The following is a 15057-nucleotide window of genomic DNA, read 5'->3' on the forward strand; positions in this document are numbered from 1 at the left end:
AATCATTCATGAATAATTTTGCACTTTGTGGTTCACCTCAACTACAAGTCCTTCATTGCAAAAACAACACCCATCGATCGTTAAAGATAATCTCAATGCATGTTTTGAGGTATGTTTTACCCATAATTGCTTCGATACCGGTGGTACTTACCTTCATTATTATCTTAAAAAAATTCCAGAATCGAAGTACAAATCTTTCAATGAATGAAGGTTTAACTTTAGATATACATAGTAGAAATCTGTTTAATAGACTTTTAAAAGCGGTTGATAGATTCAATGAAGGCAATTTACTTGGTTTTGGGAGTTTTGGCTATGTATACAAAGGAACAATTTCAAATGGGAGAAATGTAGCCATAAAAGTTTTTAATTTGCAATTAGAAGGAGGATTTAGGAGTTTTGATGTTGAAAGTGAAGTGATGAAAAATATACATCATTGCAATCTTGTCAAGGTTATTAGTTTTTGCTCTTGTATTAATTTCAAAGCCTTAGTGCTTGAATTCAGGCCTAATGGGAGCCTTGAGAAATGGTTATATTCTAACCATTATTTCCTAGATATCATTCAATGAATCAACATAATGATAGATGCTGCAGCGACATTAGAATACCTCCATTTGGGACATCCAAATCCTATAATCCATTGTGACCTAAAACCAAGTAATGTCCTACTTGATGGAGACATGGTTGCACATGTGGGAGATTTTGGCATTGCCAAATTGTTGGGAGAAGTAGAATCTATGAAACAAACCATGACACTTGCCACTATTGGATATATGGCACCAGGTGATATCATTTTCTTATTTGGTTTTTTATTTCTACATGTATGGATGCACTAACATTCATTTTATAGGATGACATCTTTTTAATGATCCAATTATGTTTAACATGAAGAATATGGATCAACAGGAATTGTTTTTGTAAAAAGCGATGTTTATAGTTATGGTATTTTATTAATGGAAACCTTCACAAGAAGGAAACCCACAGATGAAATTTTTGTTGGAGAAATGAGTATGAAGCATTGGGTGAAAGAGTCATTATCTAATGAAACAATTGGTGTTGCTGATTCTAGTTTATTACGAAGTGAGGAAAGACATTTCATGGCTAAAGCAAATTGTATATCTTCTATTATGGAGTTAGCTTTGGATTGTTCAGTTGAGTTACCTGAAAAAAGGAAAGATATGAAGGATGTCACGACTCGAAACCTCCCTCAGGCCCATGACAATCGCCGCGACGTCCCAAGATTGACACTCATTATCGGAATGCCAACCGAAACCCCGCCAGGCTTACATATCAGTTTCTTTTCTTTCCTATGAGCAATCATTGTCAAATATCGATTTTTTAGAGAATATATACTATTTTAGAAAAAAAAACAATCAAAATAAAATTTTTGCCACACAGGGGTATTTTGGTCATTTTTTTTTCTCAAAAATTTCGAAACTGGCTAAAACGTAATATACAAGTACAAAACACATAATTCATATTCAAAATGAGTTTAAAAGTCTAAAATCTTCATTTAAAACGAAATTACGGTTATTTGAATATAATAAGAAAATAAAAGAAATATTAAGGAAAATATTCTATTTTCTTATAAAACAATATTTATAGAGTTATACGTGAATAATTTTTATAGCGTAAAAGCTAAATAAATTTATACATACTGAAATACAGTAAGCCAAAATATTTAATTTAATTTACAATAACAAGAGGGCCCCCGAATAAACAAAAGTAAAGAGGACTGTGAACCTACGGTTTGGAAAATGCAGATCCAATGGTAGTCCTCGATGAGATCAGCTATCTACAGTCTATACTGAACCTGAAATGGGTGGAAAGGAGTTGGGTGAGATTTTGCAATCCCAATGAGTAAACAGACATTATCATAAATATCTAAAGGCGAGTAAAATGGAGGCAAGTTTAAACAACAAATTTCAACCCATTTCATAATGTTTTCAATTTATTTCTTAAACCATAAAATATTTGTAATTTACCAAAACAGTTGTTAAGGCTTATGTCTTTTATTAAAACAAGGCTCAAGCCAAAACTAATCCTCGGGGATACCTTGGCCGAGGCATCTAACCGAGTCCGCCAAGGGTGTTAAAATATTCACACGTGAAACACATTTTTATTTTTAAAACCAGCCGTTCCTTGGCGTTGGCCGAGTTACACATTCACGTGGGGGTTCGACGTGAAGTGAGCTCTAATACTACCCCAGGAGTTACCCTCCTCGCCTCTACAACCGGAGTAACTATATAACTGGGTTTACCGTGCCCCTCTAATAGGCAGTCCACGGAAACCCGTCACTGCAGTGACTAACCCACCAATTTTAATAAAATTTCGACAGTATAACGTGGCTTTTATTTATTTATCCAGCCTGCATAGTAAAACAACTTACATAAATTTCCCAATGCATTCACAAAATATAGCCACATATACTCATTTCTCATAAGCCATTCCTAGGAAAATATATATTTTTCAAGTCAATTTGTAGCCTCCAATTACTCAATTTCATAATCAATACAATATATTTTTATTTGTCACATTTATTCCTAAAACATCAAAAATCCCGTTTTAATCTCGTTTTCATTTCATAAAATACATAAAGGGCATTTAAAAATAAACTCTAGATAATTTACAATAATAATAAGTTTACTCACCGTTTGTACAAACTAAAAGCTTTCTAAGCGCCCCGATCACTACTCGTCGGGTACGACTTCTTTGCCTTTTCCGGAAGGCTCTCCTCCTAGACACATTACAAAAATTTACACAATTCATCACATTGATGCTAAATCACTATATAATTAACTTAAATCCTATACTAATGCATGGTATGAAATGCAATAGCCTAAAACGGCTTAAACGCGGTATTAACCTATTTTTGGCACTTTGCCCGATAAATTGCTAACGCGCTCCATTTTAGCTCTAAATCATCCCATTCTCTCTCCAACATTTCTAACCATTAAATATCAGCCAATAACCTTCTAAAAACAACAAAATCAGCTCACTCCCTTCCTTGGAAAATTCGGCCAAAAATGGGACATTAACTCGGTTAATTTTCTACTTTGTTTTTCTATCACGTTTAATCGTTTTTCATCATTTTCTCTTCATTTTCCTTAGAATAAAATCAATTCATCATCATTGTACAGCATTGAGCATCCAGCCAAGAGTGGGTATTGTGAAAATTTAATGATTTCTTGCCCAATTTAATTTCTAAACACATTTAACTAACTAAAACTATCAATTTAACTAAAAATCAAAACCTAAAAATTTCAATTTCTCTCCCCTAGAATTTCGTCCAGCCCTTGATATCACTTTTTGATCTCTCTCCTCAAGCATGCTAAATGGAAATAAAGGCATAGGAAAGGTAGAAATCAAGCTAAAATCGAAAAATCTTACCGTTAGACGCGTAAACGGTCGAAAACCGCGAATTTCCCTTTGAATTTTCTTGTTTCTCTTTGGTTTTTCTTTTTTTCTTCCTTTCCTCTCTATTTCCTCTCTTTTTCTTCCTTATGGCCGGCCAGCACTCAAAATTTGGGTTTAAATGGCTGACTTTTCATTAAAATAATATTATTTCATTAAAAAATGCCACGTGTCACTTTCCCATTGGCCCATTTTTAAAATTTCATCCATTTGTTTCCAAATTTTCACCATACACTTGTCTCATATATTCATAGCTTAGATAAAATTCTCAGACTCATCCAAAGTCTCGGTGGAGTAATTTTTGAAATTTACACTTTTGCCCCCGTAAAAGTCAAAAATTACATTTTTGCCCCAAAAATTGAAAAATTGCCCATAGACATATTTTTCATCCCTTATACTCATACCATTCTCCAATTTGTCAAATTTGATCTAAATTCTCTCAAAATCTCAAATTTTGTCCGTGGGTGGCAAAATTACGATTTTGCCCCTACACTCCAAAAATCACCAGAATTAAACTTTTTCACTTCCTATCATTAAATTATACTCCAAATAGTTAATCTTGGTCAAAAATTTCACTCCATGATCAAATTATTATCTTAGGTGGCAAAATGACGATTTTGCCCTTGAATATCAAAATTTCTAATTTTACCCCAAATGAACCCTCGAACTCCGAACAATCATTTTTAGTCATTCCTGGACTATAAAATATTAAATTTCATCCTACAATTCCTATTTGAACTAGTTCGAGGTTAAATCAATTTAAGTGTACCGTTAGGTACAATATCAGGTTTCGTCTATTCTTAGGTGCTTTTCTAGCGTAATAACATGCTACTCAATGCATGTATGTCATGACATGTATTTATAGGGTCGGGTTTTACAATTCTACCCCCCTTAAAATAAAATTTTGACCTCAAAATTTCACTTACCAGATTCGACAAATAGATGCGGGTATTGGTTCCTCATCTGATGCTCTACTTCCCATGTCATTTCCTCCATTCGAGCACTTTTCCACAACACTTTGACCATTGAAATACTCTTGTTTCTCAGTACTCGATCCTTTCGATCCAAGATACTCACAGGTTGTACCTCGAACTTCAAATCGTCATGCAACTCGATCGGAGGTGCTTCGAGGACGTGAGAGGGATCTGGTACATATTTCTTAAGCATGGAGACATGGAAAACGTTGTGGATCCGATCTAACTCCGGAGGTAATTCTAACCGATAAGCCACTGGTCCAATCCTTTCAATGATTCGGAATGGTCCAATATATCTCGGGTTGAGCTTTCCCCTCTTCGCAAATCGAATCACACCTTTCATTATCCAATAAAACACCATAATTTATCATGATAGTATAATCAATAAGATTTAATACTTCAAAGTATTCAAATTATTACCTTTCCAAGGAGAAACCTTAAGAAAAACTTTATCATCGATCTCAAACTCCAAGTCTTTTCTCCGTTTATCTGCATAGCTCTTCTGCCTATCCTGGGCTACCTTTAGCCTCTCTCGTATAACCTTGATCTTGTCATTAGTTAGCTCGATCAATTCCACACTCACTAACTTTCTTTCACCCACTTCATCCCAACAAAGTGGAGTACGACATTTCCTTCCATATAAAGCTTCGTATGGTGCCATACCAATGCTAGACTGAAAGCTATTGTTGTAAGCAAATTCCACCAATGGCAAATGTCTGTCCCAACTCCCAATAAAGTCAATGACACAAGCCCGTAACATATCCTCCAAGGTCTGGATAGTCCTCTCTGACTGACCATCCGTCTGTGGGTGAAAAGCAGTGCTAAATTTCAATTTGGTTCCGAGAGCTTCTTGAAATTTTGGCCAGAATCGAGAAGTGAATCGAGGATCTCGGTCTGACACTATAGAAACGGGAACTCCATGTAGCCTCACAATCTCATCTATATAGAGCTGAGCCAGCTTCTCAATAGAGTATGTACTATGGACAGCTAAAAAGTGAGCGGACTTAGTCAACCGATCTACGATCACCCAGATCGCATCCTTTCCCCTCTGTGTCCGCGGCAATCCCAAAACAAAATCCATAGTTACATGCTCCCATTTCCACTCGGGAACAGGTAAAGACTGAAGTGTACCTGCTGGCCTCTGATGCTCCGCCTTAACTTGCTGACATACGAGACACTTTGCTACGAATTCTGCTACGTCTCGCTTCATACCCGGCCACCAATAATTCTCCCTGATAGTCCTATACATCTTGGTGCTTCCGGGATGTAATGCATAGGCAGATGAATGGGCTTCTTCCATGATCGCTTGTCTCAACTGGTTTCCCTCAGGAACACAAACTCGATCTCTAAACATCAAGACGTTATCCTCTCCAAATCTGAACTCACTGACTCCCCCATCGGTCAGTTTTTGAATTTCTTTTCTTAACTCATCATCAGACCTCTGAATGTCCTTGATCTGATTAAGTAACGAAGGTCGCACAATGAAGTTTGCCAATAAGGATCCATCCTCACCATTTCTCAACTGGACCCCAAGAGATTTCATCTCTATTAATGCTGGAAAATAACAACTCTGAAGTGCTGCTAAAGACGATGAAGACTTACGACTTAAGGCATCAGCTACAACGTTCGCCTTTCCCGGATGATAGTCTATCACCAAGTCATAATCTTTTATCAACTCCAACCATCGCCTTTGCCTCAAATTAAGCTCCTTTTGGGTGAGCAAATATTTTAAACTCTTGTGATCCGTAAATATCCGACAATGCTCACCATACAAGTAATGCCTCCAGATTTTTAAAGCAAACACCACTGCTGCTAACTCTAAATCATGGGTAGGGTAATTTGCTTCATGCCTCTTTAGCTGTCTAGAAGCATAAGCCACAACTTTTTCATCCTGCATCAATACGCACCCCAACCCCAACTTTGAGGCATCACTATATACTACAAATCCCTTACCATTAACAGGAAGTGTTAAAACGGGAGCGGAGGTTAACCGGTTCTTTAGCTCCTGAAATCGATTCTCACAAACATCATCCCACACAAACTTAACTCCCTTACGAGTTAGACGGGTCAAAGGAGCTGCTATTAAGGAAAACCCCTGAACAAACCTCCGATAATAACCGGCTAATCCGAGGAAACTACGAATCTCCGTCACTGTCTTAGGTTGCTCCCATTGTAAAATTGCCTCTACTTTCTTAGGATCAACATATATTCCAGTTCTCGATACTACGTGTCCCAAGAATACCACTTCCTGTAACCAAAACTCACACTTCGAAAACTTTGCATACAACTGTCTTTCCCTCAAAGTTTGTAATACTATACGCAAGTGGGCAGCGTGCTCATCATTATCTCTCGAGTAAACCAGTATGTCATCAATGAACACAATAACAAACTTGTCCAAGTAAGGGTGGAACACCCTATTCATGAGATCCATAAAAGCTGCCGGTGCGTTAGTTAACCCGAAAGGCATGACCAAGAACTCATAATGACCGTACCGAGTCCTGAACGCTGTCTTGGGTACATCCTGTTCTTTAATCCTCAACTGATGATACCCAGACCTTAGATCAACCTTGGAAAACACTGTAGCTCCCTGTAATTGATCGAAAAGATCATCAATCCTCGGTAACGGATACTTGTTCTTAATGGTCATTCTGTTAAGCTGTCGGTAATCGATACATAACCGAAGTGTACCGTCTTTCTTTTTCACAAATAAAACCGGTGCTCCCCATGGAGATATACTAGGGCGTATAAAACCCTTGTCCACCAACTCTTGCAATTGTACTTTCAACTCCTTCAACTCTGCCGGAGCCATTCTATATGGAGGGATAGAAATAGGTGCGGTACCCGGAAGTAAATCAATAGGGAACTCAAGCTCTCGATCAGGAGGCAGTCCCGGTAAATCATCAGGAAATACATCAGGAAACTCACTTACTATCGGGACATCCTCTAACTTAGGTTCCCCCTTTGAAGTATCAATCACGTATGCCAAATAAGTCGGATACCCTTTCTGCACTAATTTCGAAGCTTTGATGGCCGAGATTACACAGGACGGTAATACTCGACGTTTCCCTACAAACACAATCTCTGCTCCCTCCGAATTTCGAAGAACAACTTCCTTTCGGAAACAATCCACGTTCGCCCGATGTGCAGTTAACCAGTCCATACCCAATATTAGATCAAAATCCAGGATCTCTAGAGGAATTAAGTCACCCCTAAATTCTTCCTCGCCTACCCTTACCCCACAGTCTCTATAACAACTGTTTCTAACTAGCTTTTCTCCTAAAGGGGTGTGAATTACAATTTCTTCCTCTAATGGTGACAAGTTTCTATCAGCAATTGATGCAAATGTGGTGCTCACATAAGACCTATCTGAGCCAGAATCTATCAAAACATAAGCATCTTTATCAAATAAAGACATAGTACCTGTCACTGCTCCAGGTCGGACCTGTGCCTCATCTTCCGTCACAGCGAAAACTCTTGTCGAGGTACGAGTCTGTGGTCTCGAAGGTGGATGTGCCGGGGTATTACTCTCCACACCGGACCGTATGGCCACTCCCTGTCTCGGTGGCAACCCAGAAGAATCTCTCCTCTGTATATCAGTGCGAGCTGGTGAAGATGATGCAACTACCGTGGCTCGTCCTAACCGTGGGCAATTACTCCTAATATGACCCGTCTGTCCACATTGGAAACATCTTGTTGGCTCTCTACATAGCCCACTATGATAATTCCCACAATTTCTGCATCTGTCAGAACCTCCGAAACTCTTCCCAGAACCAGTCATAGCAGATCTGCTAAACCTCGAAGGTCTCTGTTGTGATGGTGGAAATGGAGGTCGAGGAGATGTCACGGAAACAGAAGTAGTACTCCCTGAAATCGCTGAGTCCTTGCCTCTTTTTACTGGCTGACTAGAAGACATACCAGGATTCCTCCTTTTTGCAAACTCAGTCCGAATCCTCCTATTCTCAGTCGCGAGCTTCTCAGCTCGTAAAGCCATCTGTACCACCTCCTTATGCGGCTCCCTACCAGTCACTGTCATCCGCTCTCTAATCTCATTACGGAGCCCTTCCTCGAAATAACTGGCCTGATCCTGCTCAGATTTCACCAGATCCGGCACATATAACATCAACTCGTTAAAACGAGTCTCGTACTCCTCTACAGTTAGATTCCCCTGTTTCAAACTCAAAAATTCTCTCTTCTTTTCTTTCTGATGAAAATAAGTGAAATACTGACCATCGAATTCCCTGAGAAAATCGGACCACGTCTGAGGAGTAGTGGAACGGGACTTCACTGAATTCCACCAAGTACGAGCCCTCTTCTCTAATAATCTCGTAGCCACCATCAGCTTCATGTCGTCGTCTAATCTCATATCAGAGAGAGTCTCTGAAACCTGATTAATCCAGTCCTTTGCCACAGTGGCATCCAACTCACCCGTGAAAGACACACAACCGAGCTGTCTAGCCTCCTTTAGCTTCTTGGAAATGGATACATCTTGTACCGGTGGTGGAACTAAAGGAGTAACTGGTGGTACTATAGGTGGAACTTGACCAGTCGGAGCTCCACCAGCCATTGCGGTAAAGAAAGCTGCCAATGCCTGTGCTGCCTCAGTAGGCATGGTGGGAATACCCGTAGGTGGCGGAGGAGGTGGAGGATGTGGAGGACTATCGGCCTGCTCAGCAGTAGGTGCTGCCCGAATGGTAGACGCAGCCGATTCTTCCCCTACTGCATCTAGCTGACGACGTTGGGAACGACCTTTTCCCCTCCCAACCGATCTAGTGAGAGGTGGGCGTCCGCGTCGAGGAGGCATAATAATCTATAAGAGAAAACGAGCAAGCTTAGGGAACCTTAGGCTCTATATGAAAATGCATGCATTCTATTCAACCTAACTTAACTTAATCCGGGGCCACACTGATATTGTAATTTTTTAAAACCACTTTAAAACCAAAAACTCTTATCTTTAAAACCAAAAGCTCTGATACCAATAGAATTGTCACGACCCGGAACCTCCCTCAGGCCCATGACAATCGCCGCGACGTCCCGATTGACACTCATTATCCGGAATGCCAACCGGAACCCCGCAAGGCTTACATATCAGTTTCTTTCCTTTCCTGTGAGCAATCATTGTTAAATATCGAGTTTTTAGAGAATATATACTATTTTAGATCAAAAACAATCAAAATAAAATTTTCGCCACACAGGGGTATTTTGGTCATTTTTTTCTCAAAAATTTCGAAACTGGCTAAAACGTAATATACAAGTACAAAACACATAATTCATATTCAAAATGAGTTTAAAAGTCTAAAATCTTCATTTAAAACGAAATTACGGTTATTTGAATATAATAAGAAAATAAAAGAAATATTAAGGAAAATATTCTATTTTCTTATAAAACAATATTTATAGAGTTATACGTGAATAATTTTTATAGCGTAAAAGCTAAATAAATTTATACATACTGAAATACAGTAAGCCAAAATATTTAATTTAATTTACAATAACAAGAGGGCCCCCGAATAAACAAAAGTAAAGAGGACTGTGAACCTACGGTTTGGAAAATGCAGATCCAATGGTAGTCCTCGATGAGATCAGCTATCTACAGTCTATACTGAACCTGAAATGGGTGGAAAGGAGTTGGGTGAGATTTTGCAATCCCAATGAGTAAACAGACATTATCATAAATATCTAAAGGCGAGTAAAATGGAGGCAAGTTTAAACAACAAATTTCAACCCATTTCATAATGTTTTCAATTTATTTCTTAAACCATAAAATATTTGTAATTTACCAAAACAGTTGTTAAGGCTTATGTCTTTTATTAAAACAAGGCTCAAGCCAAAACTAATCCTCGGGGATACCTTGGCCGAGGCATCTAACCGAGTCCGCCAAGGGTGTTAAAATATTCACACGTGAAACACATTTTTATTTTTAAAACCAGCCGTTCCTTGGCGTTGGCCGAGTTACACATTCACGTGGGGGTTCGACGTGAAGTGAGCTCTAATACTACCCCAGGAGTTACCCTCCTCGCCTCTACAACCGGAGTAACTATATAACTGGGTTTACCGTGCCCCTCTAATAGGCAGTCCACGGAAACCCGTCACTGCAGTGACTAACCCACCAATTTTAATAAAATTTCGACAGTATAACGTGGCTTTTATTTATTTATCCAGCCTGCATAGTAAAAACAACTTACATAAATTTCCCAATGCACTCACAAAATATAGCCACATATACTCATTTCTCATAAGCCATTCCTAGGAAAATATATATTTTTCAAGTCAATTTGCAGCCTCCAATTACTCAATTTCATAATCAATACAATATATTTTTATTTGTCACATTTATTCCTAAAACATCAAAAATCCCGTTTTAATCTCGTTTTCATTTCATAAAATACATAAAGGGCATTTAAAAATAAACTCTAGATAATTTACAATAATAATAAGTTTACTCACCGTTTGTACAAACTAAAAGCTTTCTAAGCGCCCCGATCACTACTCGTCGGGTACGACTTCTTTGCCTTTTCCGGAAGGCTCTCCTCCTAGACACATTACAAAAATTTACACAATTCATCACATTGATGCTAAATCACTATATAATTAACTTAAATCCTATACTAATGCATGGTATGAAATGCAATAGCCTAAAACGGCTTAAACGCGGTATTAACCTATTTTTGGCACTTTGCCCGATAAATTGCTAACGCGCTCCATTTTAGCTCTAAATCATCCCATTCTCTCTCCAACATTTCTAACCATTAAATATCAGCCAATAACCTTCTAAAAACAACAAAATCAGCTCACTCCCTTCCTTGGAAAATTCGGCCAAAAATGGGACATTAACTCGGTTAATTTTCTACTTTGTTTTTCTATCACGTTTAATCGTTTTTCATCATTTTCTCTTCATTTTCCTTAGAATAAAATCAATTCATCATCATTGTACAGCATTGAGCATCCAGCCAAGAGTGGGTATTGTGAAAATTTAATGATTTCTTGCCCAATTTAATTTCTAAACACATTTAACTAACTAAAACTATCAATTTAACTAAAAATCAAAACCTAAAAATTTCAATTTCTCTCCCCTAGAATTTCGTCCAGCCCTTGATATCACTTTTTGATCTCTCTCCTCAAGCATGCTAAATGGAAATAAAGGCATAGGAAAGGTAGAAATCAAGCTAAAATCGAAAAATCTTACCGTTAGACGCGTAAACGGTCGAGAACCGCGAATTTCCCTTTGAATTTTCTTGTTTCTCTTTGGTTTTTCTTTTTTTCTTCCTTTCCTCTCTATTTCCTCTCTTGTTCTTCCTTATGGCCGGCCAGCACTTAAAATGGGATTTAAATGGGCTGACTTTTCATTAAAATAATATTATTTCATTTTAAAAATACCACGTGTCACTTTCCCATTGGTCCATTTTTAAAATTTCATCCATTTGTTTCCAAATTTTCACCATACACTTGTCTCGCATATCCATAGCTTAAATAAAATTCTCAGACTTATCCAAAGTCTCGGTGGAGTAATTTTTGAAATTTACACTTTTGCCCCCGTAAAAGTAAAAAATTACATTTTTGCCCAAAAAACTGAAAAATTGCCCATAGACAAATTTTTCATCCCTTATACTCATACCATTCTCCAATTTGTCAAATTTGATCTAAATTCTCTCAAAATCTCAAATTTTGTCCATGGGTGGCAAAATTACGATTTTGCCCCTACACTCCAGAAATCACCAGAATTAAACTTTTTCACTTCCTATCATTAAATTATACTCCAAATAGTTAATCTTGATCAAAAATTTCACTCCATGATCAAATTATTATCTTAGGTGGCAAAATGACGATTTTACCCTTGAATATCAAAATTTCCAATTTTACCCCAAATGAACCCTAGAACTCCGAACAATCATTTTTAGTCATTCTTGGACTATAAAATATTAAATTTCATCCTACAATTCCTATTTGAACTAGTTCGAGGTTAAATCAATTTAAGTGTACCGTTAGGTACAATATCATGTTTCGTCTATTCTTAGGTGTTTTTCTAGCGTAATAACATGCTACTCAGTGCATGTATGTCATGACATGTGTTTATAGGGTCAGGTTTTACAAAGGATGTTGTTTTCATACTTCAGAAGATGAAAATAAAGTATCTGAATAACATTAGGCAGGTTTAATATGGTAAGCAATGAGTTTTGTTTATTATTATCCATATATAGTTTATATAAGTTCCCTCAAAGAAAGTTTTTTTTAAGTTTTATATTTTCTTGCAAATTCAAGGCAACAACTATTGGAATGCATATTTTGGGTCCATATTCAAGGCATTTTTGTCCTTTTCCTTTCATAGATTGCTTGCAGGATGCATAAAACAAAGTTCTTGAATTTTGGTAGATTAATTTGATCCTTGTTTTATAATGTTAAATTTTGGAAAGTTGTTCAATTCATCAAAGTTATCATGCATTTTACTCATCTAAGTTTGCAAATTCCTATTACCTATTCATTGCAACAAGTTGGATTCTTCCATATATATCATTTGATGCTCTCATTTTATCAACTATATACAAATTAAGTATCTTTTTTTTCTTTTTGTTTTTGTTTGTAATCTTGATACATCAACCAAATTTAGTAGACATGATGAGAAAGAATAGTGATATAGGCATTTTCAAGCTTAATGAACTTTGATGTTTCATGTAACTATGGTTAGGAATTTATTACCAAATAAGAACTTAAGCTAATGTAGGTGTCATGTAATTTTCTAGCGATTGCTATTCAATGGAGAGTTGTTTTGGTTTATGAATTTGACTGGGTTAAGTTTTTTGATTTGTTATGCTGTTAAAACTAGGGACTATTTTTTTTAGTCCTTAAAGATAAAGTGTTTTCGAAAATAACCCTTTTTTTAGTTTTAATTATTTTTAGCCAAGAGAAAAGATTTTTGAGCAACATTGCCCTTAATGAAACTTCCTCATATTTAAACACATGTGTTGAAAAAAATGTTTTTTGCTTGAGAAACAAAATATCAACATGACCACTACTCAGGAACAATGATACATAGGTGCAAAAGCTAACAACAAAATATTTAAATTTTAAGAAAAGAAAGATGAAAAAGAAGAAAAAAAGGGTCATCATCATAATTTTCTTCTCATACACACAAACAAACAAATGGATAAAAAGAAAAAGAGAAATGGAGTCTTTTGTTTTTTTTTCCCTTTAGTTGGTGTGGTTGTTGTGGAAGGATCCCAAAGCCTTGATAACTGCAACCTTAAGGATGTATTGGTGGTTTACAACTGCTGCAAGAGCTCTGACGAAAGGACCAATCCAAAAAACTTAGACAAAAATGTTGTTGCACACCATATTGAAAAAAAATTTATTATACACCATGTTTAAGGTGTTTAACTCCAAGAGTTTATGTCCTAGTGAAATACTAAGATAGAGACCAAGTTACACGCTATGTTTAAAAAATAATATACTTACACACCATGTTCAAAAAAAATGTTATTACATGCAATGTTGAAAAAAAAGTTGTTACATGATATGTTGAAAAAAAATTTATTACACGCCATGTTTAAGTTGTTTAATTCTAACAGTTTATATCCTAGTGAAATACAAAGAAAAAGACCAAGTTACATGCCTTATTGCAAAATAAGTTGTTATATGCCATGTTGAAAAAAAAATTTATTACACACCATGTTGAAAAAAAAAGGTATTACACGCCATGTTTAAGGTGTTCAACTTCAAGAATTTATGTTCTTGTGAATTAAAAAGATTGAGATCAAGTTACATGCCATGTTTAAACTATGCCATATTCAATAGATTTATTACAAGCCAAGTGCATTAGAGTTGTTACATGCAGGCATGGCGTGCAACAACTCTGGGCATTGTTTTTATTTACAGATTTCACTTATATAACTTCAACCAATCAACTTTGGGGTTCTGTGAATGTAAATCAATAAACCTAAGAATATACATTGATGTCATCTCTGCTCTTTGGTCTGTAAATAGACGGCAATATGGCGAGAAATAGATAGATAGGATGGCGATGGTGGTAAAATTAAAGAGAGTTGGATGACGAGAGAGAGAAATCGAGAGAATAGCAAACAGATGTTGGAGAGAGAAATCGATAAAATTAGAGAGAGTTGAATGGGGAGGGAAAGAGATTAAGAGCACAGAGATAGATGCTAAAGAGAGAAATCAAGAGGGAAAGTTGTGATAAATGGTTTAATTTATATGAAATGGCTTCAAGAGCATTTTTATCAAATCATGGTAAAAATTGGGTAAAAATAGTTAAATTTATATTAGGGGTTATTTTTGAAATAGTCTTATGAGGTTAACCATTTCTCATAATTCCCTCTTAAAACTATTTATCTATTAAGTATTAAATGATTAATAATAATCTTGTATTGAATCAATTTGTTAATATTAAAAAGATACTTTTTTTTTAGAAACCTAGAAAGGTTTCTTAGGGCCAACTACCCTGTTAACGTTTTATTTATTCAAAAAATAAAGTACTTAAAGGAAGGGGACTTGAACTTGACCTCATGAGTAAATGAAAGAGAGAGAGAAGAAAAAAGCCCTAGATGAAGTACTACTTCCTTTACATATGATCTATGAATGTATGAAGTAAAGAGTACTACTCCCTTACAAGAAATTAAAGACAATAAATAAGGAGTACTACTCCTTTACATTTGTTTAAATCTAA

The 15057-nt window shown here is 36.4% G+C and overlaps 1 protein-coding gene across 1 annotated transcript in view; it reads left to right on the forward strand.

The window, feature by feature from the left end:
* Positions 1-575: 575 nt before the first annotated feature.
* LOC18592819 (protein STRUBBELIG-RECEPTOR FAMILY 8) overlaps positions 576-15057 on the forward strand; it is a 38208-nt gene continuing 23726 nt past the window's right edge. Inside the window, exons 1-2 of the mRNA XM_018129747.1 lie at positions 576-780; positions 889-1208. Of these exons, the coding sequence (XP_017985236.1) occupies positions 576-780; positions 889-1208 (525 nt within the window). The remainder of the gene's footprint in view (positions 781-888; positions 1209-15057) is intronic.

Source organism: Theobroma cacao, unplaced genomic scaffold (assembly GCF_000208745.1).
Source record: "Theobroma cacao cultivar B97-61/B2 unplaced genomic scaffold, Criollo_cocoa_genome_V2, whole genome shotgun sequence".
Lineage (NCBI taxonomy): Eukaryota > Viridiplantae > Streptophyta > Magnoliopsida > Malvales > Malvaceae > Theobroma > Theobroma cacao.